The sequence below is a fragment of the Protomyctophum parallelum genome, assembly GCF_964188405.1.
Source record: "Protomyctophum parallelum genome assembly, chromosome: 3".
NCBI lineage: Eukaryota > Metazoa > Chordata > Actinopteri > Myctophiformes > Myctophidae > Protomyctophum > Protomyctophum parallelum.
In genome coordinates this window covers 49,297,484-49,317,671 of record NC_139698.1, presented here as the reverse complement: position 1 = coordinate 49,317,671, position 20,188 = coordinate 49,297,484, and the positions used below count along the sequence as shown (strand labels likewise).

The window sequence follows — 20,188 nt, the reverse complement described above, 5'->3', positions numbered from 1 at the left end:
GGGGGGGGGGGGACAAGCAACCAGAAACAACAGATAACACATGGGCGACAATATCTGGACAATCATGACCCGGCAGCTATACAACTCAAGGATGCTAGCAAATTTCAACATCACTAGTGTAAGACATTGCGTGAGATAATGAGTTAATTGAACGGTTGTTTCAACAGTTGTGTTCCAAAATGCCCTAGCCCAGCTGATAAAAGAGACACTGATGTGACAATTTGCATGAAATATTATGAAGTTATTAGGCATCATGTGACTTTGACATAAGAACAATAGCATTTTAGTGTCTAATGATTCTTTACTTTTCAGAAAATGAATAATGACCATCAACTCTCACTTCTTGTCAGAATGATGTAGTACTTCAAATAAGAAACTGCATTCCTCAGTGCTTGAGTTCAAGAAAAAAAGACCAAAAACAAAATCCAATGAAAGCTATGAACTAACCTTCTCCTTACCCAGGATCCTTTACCGTTTTACAAGCCAAGATTCCCTTCAGCCTTGAAATCGTATTATCGAACGTTAACATCGACAGTAGCAAGTGAGGTAGCTTGGAATGATTGACTTGTTTGAGACTAAAGCTTATCCACTAAATCGTTACTGAATAACCTTAATGATCACTCTTCTAAAGAGCTTAAGTGTCAATGCAGTCAGTGGTGACAGTAGACTGTTATTCACTGCTTACCCGTCACCATTAAGGTCAATAGTTAGCGACAGAGCCATCTCACAGCCGATAGGAAGCCAGTGAAACAGTGGTACTGTTGAATTGACAACCTGTCTGTCTGTTGGTTGATCTGTGTGGATTTGAACCCACAATCTTCTGAATACAGTCCATCATTAATAACTGTATATCTTTCATTTCATGATTTTAGTCCATGTTTTAGTATTTACGGCATTTACTTTTCAACTTCTGAGATATATGGATTTCAAATGTAATTGATCCAGGTGAATTTTAACCCACAATCTCATTATTATCATTATACTGTAAGTCATCTCATATGCACAATTATACCCAACTTCTGTAGAATACTTTGTAAAAGCTCCCACTATGACTATTCCAATTGGTCTCCTAGTTTACAATGAGACCTTCTGGCCTTGCTGTGTGCTTCTCTGACCAGGGAGAGGTGGAGGCGGGTGATGGTGGAATAAGGGGGTGGAGGGGTCTGTCTGCCTTACAAGTGATGGGGGGTGAGCGAGGTGGGTGTGGATGGTGCGGCGGAAGGCGGCTGGAGGTCGACGTCACTACGGGAGCGGGACTGCTTTGCCCGTGAAGAGCCGCGGCGCCGTGAAGAGTGCCGGTCCACACGTGCACTCTCACTGCGCCCCACCTTCCTACTGTAGGGGAGGGAGGGAGGGAAGGAGGGAAGGAGAGGATGCATGGGAGGAGTATAGCAGGTATTGGAGGATGTTTGTGTGAGGAATGAACAGGGATGGAACGGAAGGAGTGAGGGAAGAGGAAAGACAGAAACGGAGGAAATAGGGAGGATAGGTGGGTAGTATGTGTAAGGATGGTAGGAGGAATTGGAAAGAAAACCCGAATAGGCACGAGACAAGGGTATGAGGGAAGTTATGGAGGTTAAAATATGGAGGGTGAGGTCATGACAGGTTTCAGGAGAAAAAGAGAGCAGCAGATCCATCCATGTGAGGGGCAAGGAGGACGAGGATCAGTGAGGAGGGTCCAAATAACAAAACAATAAGTACAGATCAAATAGGGAAGACATTCCACAGGACAAGAAAATTAACAAATATAGGAGAAGGAGATGGAGAAAATGAAAAGATAAGTAAATATGCATGACTTATGAAATGCATATTGTTAAGACAACATGGACAAATGTTCCATATAAGAATGGGTTGCAATGGTTGAGAGCCTACACCTGAACATTTCCCCAAGAAATATTATGAAAATACATCTACCACAGCATGGTATTAACATAGTAGTCATTACTTAGTAACATGTCATTGCGTCTACTTGATGTATCTACCAGCAATTTTAAGTGTCAACCTTAATGAAAATGTATTAAGTTCATCAAGTTGCCAATTTCTTCCCACACGGTACATGCCGTGCATATACACACTATGACAAAAAATGAAAAAATGAAAAATCTACCGTTTACGGTGGCATCAAGCTCATATTATATATCCTTACAAGCAAGTTAAGAATACTTAGCCATGCAGCATGTGTATAAGAGTGTGATTGTGAATGTCTGTATATATTTTAGTTAAAGAGTCAATGCGTATTGTGTAGGGTGACATACAGTATGCTGTTGTGTTTGTCTTTTAGCTTATGTGAATGAATAATACTGTGTGTGTGTGTGTGTGTGTGTGTGTGTGTGTGTGTGTGTGTGTGTGTGTGTGTGTGTGTGTGTGTGGGGTAAGGCCCGAAGCATGTCCGTGCCTCTCAATGCGTGGAGAGACCCACCTTGTCTTCCGTCTGTAAAAACACGGGACATGACATGGTTACACCACCGAGCACTGGGCCTTTAACACAACTGCAAGCTAACAGCATGCAAGATATCCAGTTATTGTAGGCTATCAAAGTACTGTACCACAAGAGAGTATCTCTGTGTAAACCACTGCCCAGTGCAATGACAAAGCCCCTGCCACAACATGGAGCCACAAACACTGTGGAGCGAAGCGGGACAGAAGACTATAGACCTGACTGTGATGGACAAAAACATCTGGCGAGGACACACAAAAGCACAGAGGACAGGTAACAAAAACACGGACCTATACTTATTTCTGTTAGACGTTTGCCTCAACAAAATTGCAGGCGAAAATTAGGGCAAAAACAAGCTTGGTCTTCAATAACAAACAAGCAATGTAAATCTATACAATTAACAAATCAAGTTATAGCAATCAATGCCATAACAGAACAAAATTCACATGAAGAACCTATCGCTGGGTACTATCGCCAATGTGTGATCAATATTTGTCCATATCATATGTCCAGTATCTACGTGTATATAATATATCCCATTATGTCCATAATCAAAGTAGATAAAACATTGCACGAAATATACCAGCTGCAACAAAGACAACGCAATGAAGCTCCAACATCAGGATGCACACAACGGTACACACACAAACGGATGCAAATGTACGGACGGTTAAGTAAAGAGTTGGACAGAAAAGATAAGCGAGTTTTAAGAAAAAGCAAAGGAAATGTAAAGCGTGAGGGATTATGACGGGATGGGGTAAGAGGGCAGGGGGCACTGGAAGGGAGGGCTGGGTCACAGTTCACTGAGTGAGGCTCCGCCGTCTCCAAACTCCAGGCCGTCAGTGGCGTTAGCTTGCTAGCTAGCTAGCAGGCAGCAGGACAACAGCTAGCACACAGCGGGGACAGACTGCCATGGGAGTTTTACCACGCTCCCTCAGCCTTAGCGCCAAAACACTGAATGACTCCGTCTCTGCACTGAGGTTGGACTTATACACTTGGATAATATAAACACTTTTATTTTAACTAGGGCTGTCAATCGATTAAAATATTTAATCTGATTAATCGCATGATTGTCCATAGTTAACTGTGATTAATCGCAAATTAATCGCATATTTTTTATCCGTTCTAAATATACCTTAAATCAGTGGAGTTAACTAGTTAATAGTGCGTTAACTTTGACAGCCCTAATTTTAACCTAATCTAAGTGTAAGCAAACAAATTAACTCTATATACATGATTGACTATGTATTTAATTGAATCAGGCTGAATGACTCATAATTCTTTCCCGTCACATGACTGGATGTGACTACTTTTCCTCACCTATCTTTCTCTAGGTTCTCCTCTGTTGGTGATTCAGGGGAAACGGGCTCCCCAATGGCTGGGACTGGCGGGAAGACCTCACCCCCCTCTGTTAGAGGCAGGGGGTCTGAGCCAATGCATGGGAGAGAGGAGACAGAAGATGAGGGGAAAATGCAATGAGGTTATTTCCCCGATATACAGAATATCACACACACACACACACACACACACACACAACGTGATGACATGTAGAGTAGATGCACCCAAAGGTTATTAATAACCCTTGTTATTCTACATCTAATATCTTCCCCCATTTTCTGCAATCTGAATACTGGTCAAGTACCGTGTGTATGACATGATGGTGAAAGACCTGGAGGACATATAGTAGGATGCTGAATATGACATGGTTGTGAAAGACCTACATGACCTCTGGAAAATCCCTCAAACCAATCTGTACATCGTCTCTCTACCCAACCAAACGACCTCCAGCCTCACCATCACTGGTGATGGAATCCGGGCTGTTGGCTGCGGCCATGTTGACACCTGACCCGTCGCTGAGCTCAGACCCCGCCAGCGAAGTCGAGCCGCCACTAGTGCCGGGCTTCCTGAAGGAGGAGGGCATGGCGGGGTCGATTAGAGAACCTTTGGAAGACACCGTCCCTTTGCGCTCCTGGGTGACTTTCTCCTTTTCCGCTAGAGGGAAATGAGCATGAGCAGAAGAGAAACAGGAAGAGTAACATATTGAGCAGATAGTAGTGACCCGTACCCAAATAGACCCGTAGGAAATGTACCCAGAACCGAATGGACCCGACTGTAGAATAGAGTTCTGAACCCGAAAAGTACTGCAGGCAGCTCGCCTCCCACTGGCCAGAGGAGGGAAAAAAGGGGGGGAGCAGGGGTGATTGACAGCTGTGACAGCCAATCACCGGGTCCACTCGAGTATTAGTGGAACCGTCATTTCACAGTCGGAGCACGAGACCCAAGACATGCGGTAGTGGTTCCGACCTGGCTCCGAAGACACTTCTTGTGGATGGAACCGTGACCAAGCCGGCTGTGGGTAGTTCAGAAACCCATCTTCCAGTATCATCATAGTTAGGCAGATTATTATTATTTTTTATAAACGAGATTCTTTTTTTTAGACATTTAGATTTTTATTATCGTGAGAACGATGGCTTCCATTATCGCATTGTAACTTTTCAGGAATAGAAAGCATTCAGGTTCTATTAGCTTGGATTCCCCATTGATGATGTCACTGGAAGACCGTTTTTTTAACTGCCCACAGCTCTCCTATGAGACACAGACCCATTGGTCACTCCCATGAAAAAGTGTGAATTCATCATGAACATTAGTGAGGATCAATTATATGAGTGAAAAAGTGGTGAAGTTGTCCTTTAAAAACTATGCAAAGTGAGGGTTAGTTTTAGGTGCAAAAGGAACCTCCACAACTCTGAGGATGAAGTGGCCATGTATGTAAGTGTATAATTGTCCGTTTATTCCAACAGACAATATAATGCATCTAAATCTAGAGACGAAAACAAAAAGAAAATCAGACCCGTCTGAACTGAACAGTGGAACTATACTTTTGTTGTTATAGTTACTGTGTGTATGTATATGTGTATATATATGTGTGTGTGTGTGTGTGTGTGTGTGTGTGTGTGTGTGTGTGTGTGTGTGTGTGTGTGTAATCAAAAAAAGACCCCAAAAAAGCTAAGAACTCAGCTTCCCATCATGCACCTGTGCACATTGTGAAGCTCAACAGCGTCACTTTGTCACCTGTTGGTACCACAAACAGACAGACAGACATACATACATACATACATGAGGACACACAAAGTTACATGTTGGAGACGGTGTGCCACCGCTCAAAAAACTCTAGATTTAACCCACACAGGTCCCCCCTCCCAACATGATTTGGTACATGCAGACATGCATATGGGTGGATTAGTACAGATGGGACCAGTCTACAGATTGGGGGGTGGGGGGATGGACGGCTGGTACCTTCAGTTTCTGTTTTAGGTTTGACCTCAGCTGAAAGAGGAGAGGAGAGGGCAGGACAGAACAGATTCTTTGTCATACTGTATTTGTATACACACGTTCAATTTAAGGTCATCATATTAATTCTAATAATGCCTAAGTGTATTATCCTTTTCAGTATATAAATTGTAATTGTTAAGGAAAAAACTGACAGTTCAAATGAGCATAATGGAAAATAATAAAGAGCTTTTTAGTCTGCAGTAAAATTACTTTGTATCTTAGCAAGTCATCTTCATTATTGTTGATTTGTGGTTGTTTATTTAATTCATTTCATTTGTGCTTTAAAGTTAAAATCGTTTTATATTTTTTATGCACAAAAAGCAATAACTTAATATTGTGTATTTATCATGTTTGGAACAAATATTTTCCCTACTGTGTATCATGCTATAAACTAAAGGGACGAGGTCCAACACAGCAGCAGATATACATACATATATACATACCATTCCGGTCCGGAATCCAGCTGAATGGAGATCTGATCTTCGCCTTCGGCTCTTCCTTCTTAGACTGAGAACAGGAAGTAGGAGAGGAAGAGGAAGTTGAAAGAGAAGAGCAGGAGACAAGAAGATGAGAGGGTGAAATCTATGTTATGTGGGGCTTTTCTGCCTTTATTTGGATAGTATAGTGGAGTGTGGAGTGACAGGAAACAGGGGGAGAGACGGTGAGTGACACGCAGCAAAGGTTGTCGGGCTCGGGAATCAAACCCACAACTCGCTTATGTGGTATGCACTAGCCTAGGCCATCGGCCCCCCCATGGTGAAATGTACTTTACGTGGGTGGTTTTAGAACTGATCAACTCCACCACACAGTTAGGATCAGGTTTGACATGAAGACCATCTAGAATTCATCAGGCGCTTTGACAACATTTGTATTTGATAGCTCTATAATTTGTGAAGTTGTCAGAAAGAGGGAAAAGGGACAGTACCATCGTCTCCTTAACGGCGTCTTAAATACTGTACATAATTTATAAACACAAAACTAAATCTAAATGTCTATATCTAAGACTAATTGTAAATTTGCATTCATGATTACAGTAATTCCTATCTTGCTTGTGTAGACATGAACCTCTGGGTTTTGCAACTGCGGTCTTTACCTTGTCCTTCTGCGGTCTCCTGAAAAAGCCCCTGGACTTCTTGTCCACCGGCCTGGTCTTCACTCCCAGATGCTTCATGTAGAAGGCCACTGCCTGAAAGATGTGTTGACTACAGGACGGGGATCGAGAAAGAGAGAGGTTACAAGGAGATGAGGTTACAAACCAGTGTTGATTTTGACAGCAAATTGTTATTTAGTTTTAGACAGTTTTTTGAATAAAATTCCATTTAGTTTTAGTCATAGACTAAATCTACAGTTGAATTTGTGGACAAAGGTGTATTTTGGCGGGCCTTGATGGCTTCATAAAAGGCAGATTTTGCACTTTGTTGCATGCTGAAAATAATCTATCTACAAGCTCACAACGTGATCTTAATATTGTGATATGGATCTAATCACTTAAGCCCAATTTTATGCTTTTGAAGATTATTGAAAATAGAAAACCTACAAGCTTCACACCAGTGTGTTGTAAGCTTCACAATTTCTGAACATTTTCTCCCAAAGTATTGTATTAAATAATTGATATCATAAAATATATATTACCACATTATGATTTGTTCAAAAGTATTGGAATATTTCCTTTTGTCAATATCGCCCAGCACTAGTTCAAGGCCTCACATGTGTATATCTGCCTTAGTGTGTGTGTGTGTGTGTGTGTGTGTGTGTGTGTGTGTGTGTGTGTGTGTGTGTGTGTGTGAGAGAGAGACAGAAGAATTTGATAGCTTTAAGATTTTTCACAATGTTTGAGGAAGGAAACTACAAAACAAAAAGCACAGGCATTTGCTTAGATTAACACATGAACAATGTTTATTTGTGACATTGCATTTTATTAAAATGTCTATGTTCTCTACTATATTACTTTGGAATGTTTCTTTTTGTTTGTGTATTATTCTATGTGGACCCCAGGAAGAGTAGTGAATGGGTATCCTAAATAAACAAAACAGTACCCTCATGGGTCTATTTTGTATACTTAAAGAGTTGAATTCCCTTCGGCAATCCATGTTTACAGCCATTGTTTGTGTACTAGAGCAGCCCAACAACTTGAGAATCACCGTTTGAATCTACTACATGATGCACATCGCCTGTGCACAGCTGACAGCGAGAGATACAGGGGAGAGAGACATGTGAGGATGGATAGAGGAGGGAAGGGGAGAAAGCCAGAATGGGCACTGGGCAAGTTGACCACAGACAAAGGAAAATGAAGTGTGGGATGATGAAGAGGAGAAAGAGGAGTTGCTCAAGAGAAACGATGGGTAAGGGCAGGGGAAGGGAGGGGACAGCGCAGAGTAGACTACCACCAATCACATGTGTCTCCAAGATACCAAGTGGAGATTTGCAGCCAGTGCCATGCAACTACGTGAACTGTATTTCTGCAAATCTACCACATGAAAGTACCAAAAATTTCAGAAGAGATGCAAGATCAATAGCCATGCGAGTCAAACAGGATTTCATGTTTACTGTATAACAGATCATTGTTCATCAATTCTACATACACAAGTTTGTATATACCGTAGGAGTACCCCAAGAAAAAATATCAGATAACTAGATTGTAGATATGCCATTTTTCCTTCTGGGTGGATGTGCCTATTTTTTTAATCAAATTTCTAAACAAAATGTACAGTAGTTTAGTTCAGCATATTCAACACAAATTGAGATGCAACATGTACTGAACTCAAGCTACTCTGCGTGCCATCCAACACATACCGGTATGCAAATGTGTTCAACAAACCTATGCACACTTTTTCTAAAAGACTGACATTAAGAGGTTTTAATTGTAATACATTTTTATGGGTGGAAATAAACATGACATTTCTACGACTTCATATTGACTACTGAAATATATAAATATTATTAATTTCATTTTTAAACGTAACTCACCATTTGTCCTCGTCTGAGACGATGTTGGATCTAAAAGCAAAAAAGACATGTGCGTGCATTAGAGAAAGTTGTGAGTAAGAGTCAGACAGTGCATACTGCCTCATCTTGCATCATCCAGCACTCACCTTTTCCATTTAAGTAGCATTTTTCTTTTCTCGACTGATTCCTAACTGTGTTTTGGGTCTGTGGAACCTGAAGTGACTAAGCTTTTCCTGATCAAACTCAAATTTGATTACAATGTTGTGTTCAGAGCAGAGGCTTTTGAACATATTCAGAAAACAATGCAAAAAAACAAACAATAGATGCATAAAAGCATGCACCCCTAACTGCACTCAGAAATGTAAAAACAACCTCAAATGGGTTATACTGTGCAACAGGTTATCTAATCTTTCTGTTAAAAACTTTTGTCTCTTTAAGTTTTCTGCAAACAGGAGCTCTCAGTCTTGCTGGTAGTGTCTGCGGGATGGAACCAAAGTCAAACAAGGCTCCAGCGTGGCGGAAATGAGTATTTAACTATGTTTTTGTCTGATGCAATGGTCAGGCAAGACTGTGGAAATAAGATACTTGTGTTTTGCTATGAAGACAAAAAGGGTGGGAGGGGTTTCCCTGGGATTTCCCTGGAATATCCAATCAGGAAGTCAGAGGGGACGACAGGGGCCAATGAGAAACAGACAGGGTGAGGTCATTTTGTTGTGGCTATGGCAGTGCAAAGGGGGCAGGCTGATGGGGTGCATGATAGGGTGTGGGAGAGAGACGAGTGAGGGAGTCCAGGGAATAGAGGGACGATTGTTTGCATGCGTGAATGGAGTGAAACTGAATACGTCTTTTGTGAGTGGGAGATATAGTGAGGCAGATCATGCAATAGTGTCTGATTGAGTCTAAAACTAGTGTCTGACAGAGTCTGCTTTGCGGGCATTTGAAGTCTTCTCAAGTGGTTGCATCTATGCATAGACTCAGCGTCATGCACAGGTTTTTATTTCTTTGCCTTCCTCTCCCCGGACGGGATGGAAGTTGGAGGGCTGTGTCTCCTCTCTCAGTCTGGCGTCATCTCCTACTCTGTCGGAATCACTTGTTGCAAAGGATAACACATTACAGTATATCTGAACAATGGGTCAAGGATGGATGCCATATGACTCTGTTGCACACTTTTTCGGCCCCCCAACCTTCCAGTTGGCATGCTGCCATAGGAGAGCCTTCCTGCCAGCGTGGCAATGCTGACTCCATCTTCTTTCTCCCCCTCCCATCTCTTTCCTCACTCCCTATTCTTCCAATCACTAAACCCCATTTCCCTTCCCTGTCCTCATTAAACTCTGGTCCCCATGATTGTCTACACTTGCTCCTCTGTGTCTCTGTGTGAGGTTAAAGGAATGCAGGATGCGTGCAGGGCTGCACTCAACTGTATCGTCCATGGGGGTTTATTTAACCATAGTGCGTCGTGCCTCTTACTTCATGGGTCGTTTTGTATTTTTTATGCCGACTTTAGAGCGACCCGAAAACTTGAAATATTCCTTGTCAGATAGAAAGGTCATTCAATGCACATCCACTCCCTTTCCCTCACCAATCAATGTTTCATGAAATTGCTCGGCCGGGATTGCAAGCAATTGCTCCGTAAAACTTTTCTAATAGAAGTATCTCTCATGGTTTTTTACAGCTCAGTGTGTGGAACGTGACAGTAATATTGCCAGGGGTTTGGGCTTGACGCCCACTGTGAACACCCATGCATAACGAGCCAGTGCTCGTGGTTCACTGCAAAACAACGGGATTGCACTCAATACCGAGGATATTTCGCAAATGTCTAAGACAATTTAATTACGGAAAAAGTGCTCATGGCCCTCCAGCCTTCATCTGCCTTTATGGGAAGACAATGAAGAATTGAATTATACGTAAAATATCTTCACTGTACATCGTCCTTCCTTTATTTTATTATTATTCTGTACTGTGCACGTTATATCCAAATTAAATGATGCACTCCTGGCGCTTTTGGATAACACCTTCCAACAAATGGTGTTGGTCGGATGTTTTGGGGTTTTGATTAGAGCTTAATAAATAAAGCTTATTACTATATTATAAGTAGCATGTTGTCACCACAGACATGTGGATGTTATCGTTCTAATAAAACACTGTAAAAACTATGGCTGGCAGAGTGGCCTAGTCCTAGACCAAGTTCACAAGTTCAATCCCCAACTCTGCTTAAGCTGTGTGTTCTGCCAGTTTGTTCTTTTAAGTGCATAAGAGTGTCGTCTAATGTCTTGAGTTGTAAATATAGTCCTAAATGAATATAGGGTACATATGGTCAAGAACCTGGACCATATGCACATCTGCTGGCCTTAGATCAGTTCCCATCAGAGTGTCTACCTCGGTCTCATCTTTCCCACTGTATGTCTCAATCGAGCTAAAAAGGAGAGTGCATTTCCTAATTTACTTAAAAGAAGAAATAATAATAATAAACAAAAGGGTCAACAAGAGAACTGAAGTGCTCACTGTGTTTCATTCATCTTTTCCAGAAGGTTCTCTGCCACAGATTTCTCCTTCATCTCCATGGGAATGCGGTCCGTGGGGTAGTGGGTCTCCACGTCTACCAGCTCTGCCTCGTTGGGGGTCATTCCCATTTTCCTCTTCTGCCTGCACAGGGCACAGTGAAAGGTCTTTATTGTAAGAACATGGGAAACTTGGTATGTTGCAAGGCATTCAATTCCAAAATCTGTGGTGGCAAAACCAACCACCATGTATTTTCTTATTATGTATTCGTCACACCCCCAGTGTGCAAGCCTTCACATACCTGAATCTTTGACATGACACGAGTGGTTTAAATGCATACCCAATAGGGCTTGGCTAGCTTGATAATGATTTCAAAGTGATTGCGACCATAATATGTATAAACTTTGTGTTTTTTGATCAATGAGAGTAAGCCGATGCATAGCATAGAGTAGACCATAGAGAATAGTTAGAAAGCACTCTACTATGTTGGTGTATTGGTTCCGTTATGTACATAGATCTAAGAGGCTGAGTATTGATTCTCATGATCTCATCAGAGCCTTTCAGAAGTACCGCCCCTACACGCCTCCCTCCCAGCCTTACAACAGTGTCAATAAAGCAAAATGTTGCTTGGATTAACCACAAGGGTTGTAACAATAAATCTAATTATTGATTACAGTTGATCAAAAGAAAATCATTCAAATAAGTGGTAATAGTAATTGATTGAATAATCGGTTTAGTGATGTTCCTGGTGATAGAGCACCAGTGCATGGTAAGGTAATTTTATTTATTTATAAAGCACCTTTATAAAGCACAGTTGTTACAAGGTGCTGTACAATAAAATAGTTATAAAACAAGAACATCACAATCAAAGATAAACCAACGATGAAATAAGAAACAGAGCAGCAAAAACAGTACCTAGAAATAGATAAAAACAGAACAGTACATAGAAATCAACAAAAAATAGAAATAATCACTGAAGCAAAACAAAATGTTTTTAGCAGCTTCTTAAAGTTCTCAACAGGCATGGACCATATGTTTCCTGCCTCTAAAACCTACGTATGTATCTTTGCCATTTACTATTATCCCAATATAATAAGAATATTATGCAATTTCAAAATGTTTGGGTTCAGGTACAGTAGGCCTACAGTATGTGAGTTTAACATATTTATTTTATTTTATTACTCTATTTTACCGTAATTTTGTCTAAACTTTGTCCCTCTGATTGAGGGAAAAAAAAAGATGCATCAATGAAATCATTAATTAATTTGGTTGTCAGTCTCGTGATGACAGCACATTTGACATAGTCATAAACTCTGTGCCCTGTGGATACCTCAATACAATTATACGGTGAGTGTACACATCGAACAGCAACACAGCAGAAAACAATGTGTGTGGATCTCCCAGCTGCAGTTTGCCACCCATTGCGACGAATCTGCCAGCTGGAATTGCTGGTTAGGAGGCAAAAGAATGCCGTAGATGTCCTGCCTAGACCTGTACCTACAGTACAGGTCTACCTTTAACCCATTCTGACCGGGCACCCATTTTGGTGTTGGCATCATGTTGTGCTTTAGCTATTGAAAAATAGCAGATCTACAAGCTCATATCGCGCCACCGAGTGGCGCGATACGAGCTTGTAGGTCTGCTATTTTTTTTAAATCGAAGACACTTTTAGAATCTGATCTCAGGTCAGAATGGGTTAATTATGAAACTGTCAGGATGTAATAGACATTTTTAGAATCTGATCTCAGGTCAGAATGGGTTAAATAGCTTTGCCCCTGTGTCTCACCTGAAGTCTTCCAGCTGCGTGGCCACTTCGGCCGCCTGGTATTCCAGGATCTCCAGGGCATATTGCTTCTGCTGCTCCTCACTGAGGTCTGCACGAGTCCGTTCTTTGGAGGCGAGAGGGAGGGAGGGAGGGAGAGGTGGATGGCAAGGGGAAATGGTGGACAATGGGAGAAAGGAGAAAAAAGTTTGAGTAGCAGGCAAATATTAACCCATTCTGACCTGAGATCAGATTCATACGAGGTTTCCACTGGACACACACTGGTCTGATTAACCCATTCTGACCTGAGATCAGATTCTAAAAAATGTCAGTCGTTCTTCGATTTTTCAAAAATAGCAGACCTACAAGCTCGTATCGCGCCACTCGGTGGCGCGATATGAGCTTGTAGATCTGCTATTTTTAAATAGCTAAAGCATAACATGATGCTGACACCAAAATGGGTGCCCGGTCAGAATGGGTTAAGAAAAGTAATTTGAATATAATTTTGTATGCATTTTCCTTTTCTCAAACAAATTACTAATTTCTTTCAGTGTTTTACCATCCTTTTGCTGAATTTCTGCAGAAACAGACAAGAAAAGAAAACTAATGCAATTGAGAGGCATCTTACCAAGTTCAGATAGTGTATTAGCTGGCACAGTCACCCTGAGGACCTGTGAAAGTCACAAACAGAGAACTTAAACATTTGTATAAAATCACAGTTATCATATATACTGTAACCTACAACTTCTCAACTAGCTCATTGTGGACTTATCAACAGACGCAGTGGCTGCACATCCCCACCAGGGGTCACTTCAATACAAGGAAAAACCACACAACAACTGATAAGGAGGGAGAGAGAAAGAAGGGAAAAAAAAACTAAAATTAAAACGGATATTAGAAAACTCCTTTAGACATCACGCAATTCCAAAGAACACCTACCGCAAGTTCTTCCTGTGAGTCAAAGAACGTGCAGAACTAAAGCAATAGAGAAAAAAGACAAAAGGGACGACTGCCGAGAGGATGATTCGTGCACTTAAGGACATTCCCACGATCCTGACAGGAAGTGGTGAGGTCTGACAGAGAGGGGCTGATAGACGGGGTGAAGGGAGCACACAGCACCAGTCAAGCCGTCTTAAGAGACAGACAACCAGTGGGGAGTTGACTCAGGGCAGGTGTGCAGACAGAAGACTGATGGGAAAGTGAAAGACAGAGAGATCCAGGAGGGAAGACAGCGGTAAAGAGATGAACTAAACACAGACCGAAAACAAACAGGGCAGACAAACAACGAGAGGTTGGGGCAAATGATTTCACAAACACACCGACATCCAAGTGTACGTACGCACACACAAGCCGTTTACACACAGTGCATCCCTCTCTCCCTCTACCCCACTCTGAGCCTTTGGCCCCCAAACTAGAGCTAAAACGTTATATTGAATCCATACCGATATTGCAACACCAAACAATCCAATCACAAAGGCTGCAATATAGGCTTCTCTTTTTTTTTATATACACAGCCAAAAAAAATAAGTCGATATCAGAGAGGCATGTTGCAGACAGACATGCCTCCCTCAAATTGAGGAGTGTGGTAATACAATACACAACACAGAGATATTGGGTAACAGTTCCATTGGGATTTATTACCCTAAGATCTACTTTTGTACAGCAAATAAAATAATCATTTATAATCTTATTTTAAGCTGTGATAACAGAGGAATTGTCCCATTGTGCTACAGGTGGATCAGTGAAGAAATTACAGTGAACAACTTGGGCATTTAACAGATGCTCTTATAACGTCGTAAAGATCAGAGGTAGCAGCCGCATGAACCGTAGTCAACAAACGGGTTAAGCGGGCAAGTAAATAGAGTCCTATACTTAGAGCAGCCGTCGTTGAGTGAATAGAGAGGCTATCTGGAAACAGTAAATTAAATAGTAAATTCCCATAGTGCTTGTGTGAGTGCACGTCTCCATATCTCTACACACGTGCAGGAACTGCGGTAGGTAGGTGAATAAAGTGACTTTGAACATTTTGCATGGTTCACCAATTTAGGAGAGCTTGTGGTGCGATACAATAGTGAGCTTCCTGCCTCTGTTGCATGTACTTACTGCACCCTTGTCCAGGAAGTTGGCGTAGAACTCCACAAAGTACTTCTTGGTCTCTTTGGAATTGTGTGTCTTGAAGAGCTCAGCATGGAGGTAACACAGCTGAGAGAGAGAGAGAGAGAGAGAGAGAGAGAGAGAGAGAGAGAGAGAGAGAGAGAGAGAGAGATTAATGAGGATAAATAAGGCTGGTGAGGTTGTTGAAGCTTGAATGTAACCTTTTGTGAACCATTTCAAATGTCAATCAAGTTAGACAGAGGACTAAAACATGTTTTTTGGACACAATATCAGTCTGTCCTTCAAAGACAAACAGCAGGAACTAGTTTGTGTAGTTTTAAAGACCAAAGAGGACATGAGTTTCAAACAAATCTACAACAAAAATAAAAATGCTACCGTCTGTCCACACCTCCACCAGCAATACTATAATATGTATGGTCGGTGGGACCTTTTTTATTTGGCTTATTACAGTTTCTGCTCTTTGCCTTCATCGGGCACTTGGTAACTAACACAGTGATACACATCTAGCATGAACACTCACAAGGGCAAGGGGGAGAAGGGAAAGGGTTGGGGGGGGGGGGGTTGCTGCTGCGGAGGGGTAGTAACAGTACCTGAGCGGGTCACGGTGTCTGCATGCAGAACAGAAGGAGAGACAGGGAACGCTTTATATCACCACTGGACATTAAGCACACATACACGTAATTGTTCTGTTCAAAATAGCCAATCTACAAGCTCACAATGCAGCATGTGGTGACGTGTTGTGAGCTTGTAGATCTGCTATTTGAGGGGGGGTGGGATTTCCAAATTGGACACCAGTGTTAAAGAGGATTCTATTGCATTGCGGGAGTGGGTTAGGGTTAGTACTCACCAGGGGAGCACAGTCAAACTGCAGAATGACATGCTGCAGGAACACCAGCAGGTGGGTGGGCCGTCCCTTCAGCCTCTCTATGCTGTTGAAGGCCGGACACTGCTCCTCTATCATCACATCATTCTCAAAGTCTTCATCCTCAGCCCCGATGATGGGCATGGCTGAGTTAAAGCTATGACCCAACTGCACAGGAAAGAGGAGGGGGAGAAGCTTTCACACATAAAGCACATGTTGACATTTCCCACAGGAAAAGAGAAGCAAACAAAAACCAAAAATCCGACCAACAACAAATTGCAAAAACGAAAGAAGGAAAACACAATTCCCCATCACCACCCAATCTGTTGACCTGGAGTAACACAGACAGACACCTGCCATCACCCAGTTAGAACCAAAGAATCTGTTGACCTGGAGTAACACAGACAGACACCTGCCATCACCGAGTTAGAACCAAACAATCGGTTGACCTGGAGTAACACAGACAGACACCTGGAGTAACACAGACAAGACACCTGCCATCACCGAGTTACAACCAAACAACAGTCTGAACCTATGAGCTGGTAGAGAGGCATCAAACAGCAGTCAGGGATACCAGTACATTGGAGTTACCGGTAGTCAAGAGGCATGTGAACTTGAATATTCACTGTAAGCTCAGTTATATTTTCAGTTTCTTGATTATGCATTCAAAGTAGTATCTATCTTCTTTGTTAGTTGCATAGAGCTATTTATGGTTAGTTGAGCCAGTGTAGTAGGAATGTCACTCAGACTGCAGATTTTTCCAACAGAGGGTGTGGAAAACATCATAACAAACTTGGGCTGAAACACATTACCAGACAGCCCAAGTGTCAGGTGCATGCAGCTTAATTACACACCTCTATGCTGCTGTTTTAATCACTGTGTTGAGTAGCATTTATACCGCTCCCTCCCTTTGTTCCCTCTATACCAAATATCTTCACCTTAACCTGTATAGGCTTTTATGTGGCAACTTTAAAGGCAAATGTATGTATAGTATACATACACTATGTTGCGTATGTAGCGTTGGCGTGCAAAAGGACATCAAATTCTGTTTATGGACTTACTACTATTGTTTTAAAAGTATAAATAACATTTGTTTTAAAACACACCATCCAAAGCATTGTGCATCTACATAGGTATTCAGTGGCTCATTTCCAACACCATCCCCTTGAATGAAACAATCAGATTACTGGGAATGTGAATGGAAGCGCAAACGGTTTCACAAAAAAGTTTTTTTGACTAAATAATTTGGACGCATTCATTAAAAAGGCAGGGAGGTTGTGTGAAATCTCCAAGTTGTCTTCCTCTCAGGCCACATTAAAAGATTTAGTCCAGGGGAGTGTAGCTTGGAGAGAGCGAGGGGAGATAAGTATTTGCACTCAGGGGAAATGGCCCGAGTCCTGCATTGCAAAAATGTTTATTCTTCTTTTCTTTTTTTTCCTGATCTCAGCTTTCTTGGGATTTGAGCCATATTTAGCCTCTGGGGATTGTTTTCCAGAAAACTATTTCAACTTGGTTCAATAACACTCTTGCAGGAAGGTTCTCCCATAGACAGCTTGTTTTAGAAATTCCAGGCCATAAATACGCAGGGCTCAAGCCGCCCTCATCCCTTTTGAAGTCTGTGAAATAGAAAAGTTCATGCTTCAGGGAAATCAAGGTGGAGGCCTCCTGCTGGAAGTGATGGAAGTGGGTGAGGACTAGAGTGAGCCATTTATTCCCCCAAACACACACACACACACACAAACAACACGGTCCTTGTATTCCGTTTTTTTTTTTTAAGACACAGACCCAGAGCCGCCACCAGGGAACACCCAAACAGATGAAACAGTCATACCATACGTGTGTGTACGAACGAGACTACACGCGCACACCCCTCAACCCACATGACCCCCAACACTCACCATTGCATGTCACAAGGCCAAGGAATAACTAAAGAACTTAAGTACAGCAGTATTTACGATTTAGTCAAACCTGTGAGAGACTGTGCAATGTGCAGTGTTTTTGTCAATGTTTTTACTCTCCATAAAAGAACAGAATACATGCAGAAGTTGGACCTGGTCACTTCCAGACCTCGCCAATTTTTGGTTATTTTTAGGATAAGGTTATAGATAAAATAGGTTAACTTGGTGGGTACAGATTGTGTCAAGACTAAAGGAAAACAAATCAAGGTAAGTCAACAGAATGTTCTCATAAGAGTAGCATGATGTGTTGGTGAGCCTCCATGTCAAATTACTCCAGGTATGAAATTAGTACAATTGTGTTATCTGAAAAAGCACCTTGTGGTTGGGAGAAAGAGAGAGAGGGAGAGAGAGAGACAGAGACACACAGAGAGAGTGTGTGTGTGTGTGTGTGTGTGTGTGTGTGTGTGTGTGTGTGTGTGTGTGTGTGTGTGTGTGTCGACCCCGCCCGGAGGTGGTGTAAGAGGGTGAAACCTTGTAACGGGAAAGAAAGGTGGAGGGGCGGGCGGGAAAAAGAGAGATTGAGTGCGAGTGAAAAGACATTGAGAGAATAACTAGACAGAGAGACTGTGTTGTTCATTCATAGCCAGCACAAGTGGGCTGGGAGTTGAGACAAGCCAGTGTTAGAACTACATGCGTGGGAGGGGTTAACACAACAGACACACATGATTGGCCTGTATCCATGCATTGCACATCTGCACACGCACATCTGCACGCACACGCACACACACACACACACACACCCCCACCACCAACCCTCCCAAAAAACCAACAGTACCTTATCAAGAACAACAGCAACCACAAGCTAACGTTCAGCCGATGTTAGTAACATTACAATGATAACGCTCATAGTGACTGACTAGCTTTATGTTGACACTGGTCCCACAACGGTTTCTGGTGGAAAGATGAAATGTTTTAACTTTTGAAAGGTTTTGATCCGTTTTAATTATTTGCACGTCGTCCTAAGAACCCCGCCCCCCGCCCACTCACCCCAGGCCGTTTCTGTAAGACTTTGTTCTTAATAATGTGCCTGGTAAAACATTAATGAATAAAAAAAAATACGACCATAAAAAAGGCTTTCAAAAGTCTGCCAGTAAACCTCCACACTGCTATAGCTAGTGAACCGAGAGAACACGGAAATAGTGGTGTCCTCATTATGGGAGATGCTGAAGCCAGTTACTGTAACGTCTCGGTTGTTCTCAGGGCAATGCATGTGCACGTTCATACTCTGACTCTGAGCCTTAAACGGGCTGGCCTATAGTAAGAGGGAAGTTAATTGTGGATTCTTAGAGGGAAGTTTGCTTATTATGGAGGTCAGCCCATGTCTACACGAGGGGGAGATCTGTTCCGGCACAAGGCTCTTAGATGGGAGGGTGTATATACTATAGGAGCATCCCCTTCCCAGAAGTTGGCAACGCAGACAAGTGGTGGTGGTGCGTTCCAGCATTATTGGCACAGTTCCAGTCAAGAGAGAGTGGTGGATCTCAGTAGTAAATAAGCGTTGTGGCACATCATCTCTCTGCTTCAATGTCCTGAATATTTAGCTATGACAGTTATTTTGAAATGATATCGGTGCCATTTTAGTTACATGTCTTGGCAAAATGCATTGCATATTTTTAGCTTTTCCTTTGTTTTATCCAACGATTTTTGTAGCCTATTTTTTTCGGCCAGTGTCAATTGTCTATTTGTAATCCTGGCCGCTACACTCCCTCTGGCAACCTGGGGAGAGCAATGGACTGGCCTCATGCTTCCATCAATACATGAGTCCGAGCCGCTTCTTTTCACCCGACAGCGGGGAGTTTCCCCCGGTTGGATGTAGTGCGTGGAAGGAACAACTTTAATGAAACCAGTGCCTTTCACCTCCATCAGGCTCCCCGGATGGCCAGGGGGAGGCAGTTTAGAGACCAGGATTACTGCACGTTTTTTGTGAGGGTACCTACTCTAGGGGACACGGGGGGAGAACATGCAAAGACATTGCATGCCGACTACTGCCAGCATTCTGTGGTTGCAGCTGAAACCGTCACTCAACTGACATTAAGCGTTGGCAGACACCAGAGTGTGGTTTTGAAAGAAAGGTACAAGTCACAAAAAAGACTTTGGTCTCTAGTCTCTAGTGTTCAGGGAGAGGAGAATGACTATTATAACAAGGCCTGGAGGGCCAGAAGTGCAGGGAGGGAGCAGCCCTGCAGCTCCTGGGAGTCGGCAGCTGTAGCCCCCTTGTCCACCCCCAGCCCATCACATTCCAGTGCTAACTAGGTGTCAGGTGGCATCAATCTAAT

At 42.5% G+C, this 20,188-nt stretch overlaps 1 protein-coding gene across 6 annotated transcripts in view; it reads right to left on the bottom strand.

Moving 5' to 3' along the window:
• The window catches only part of arhgef1 (Rho guanine nucleotide exchange factor (GEF) 1), a 56,379-nt gene that overhangs the window by 15,955 nt on the left and 20,236 nt on the right, over positions 1-20,188 (bottom strand). For 2 of the 6 annotated variants that reach the window (XM_083761158.1, XM_083761161.1), the window contains 13 exons: positions 15,940-16,122; positions 15,081-15,179; positions 13,606-13,648; positions 13,002-13,104; positions 11,219-11,359; positions 8,738-8,767; positions 6,864-6,972; positions 6,214-6,277; positions 5,735-5,764; positions 4,232-4,429; positions 3,758-3,863; positions 2,420-2,431; positions 1,177-1,335 (listed from right to left, as the gene is read on the bottom strand). In XM_083761158.1, coding sequence (XP_083617284.1) covers positions 1,177-1,335; positions 2,420-2,431; positions 3,758-3,863; positions 4,232-4,429; positions 5,735-5,764; positions 6,214-6,277; positions 6,864-6,972; positions 8,738-8,767; positions 11,219-11,359; positions 13,002-13,104; positions 13,606-13,648; positions 15,081-15,179; positions 15,940-16,122 — 1,277 coding nt within the window. Of the gene's footprint in view, positions 1-1,176; positions 1,336-2,419; positions 2,432-3,757; positions 3,864-4,231; positions 4,430-5,734; positions 5,765-6,213; positions 6,278-6,863; positions 6,973-8,737; positions 8,768-8,862; positions 9,059-11,218; positions 11,360-13,001; positions 13,105-13,605; positions 13,649-15,080; positions 15,180-15,939; positions 16,123-20,188 lie in introns of those variants that run through there. The other 4 variants (XM_083761160.1, XM_083761159.1, XM_083761162.1 and 1 more) reach the window with 4 other exon arrangements.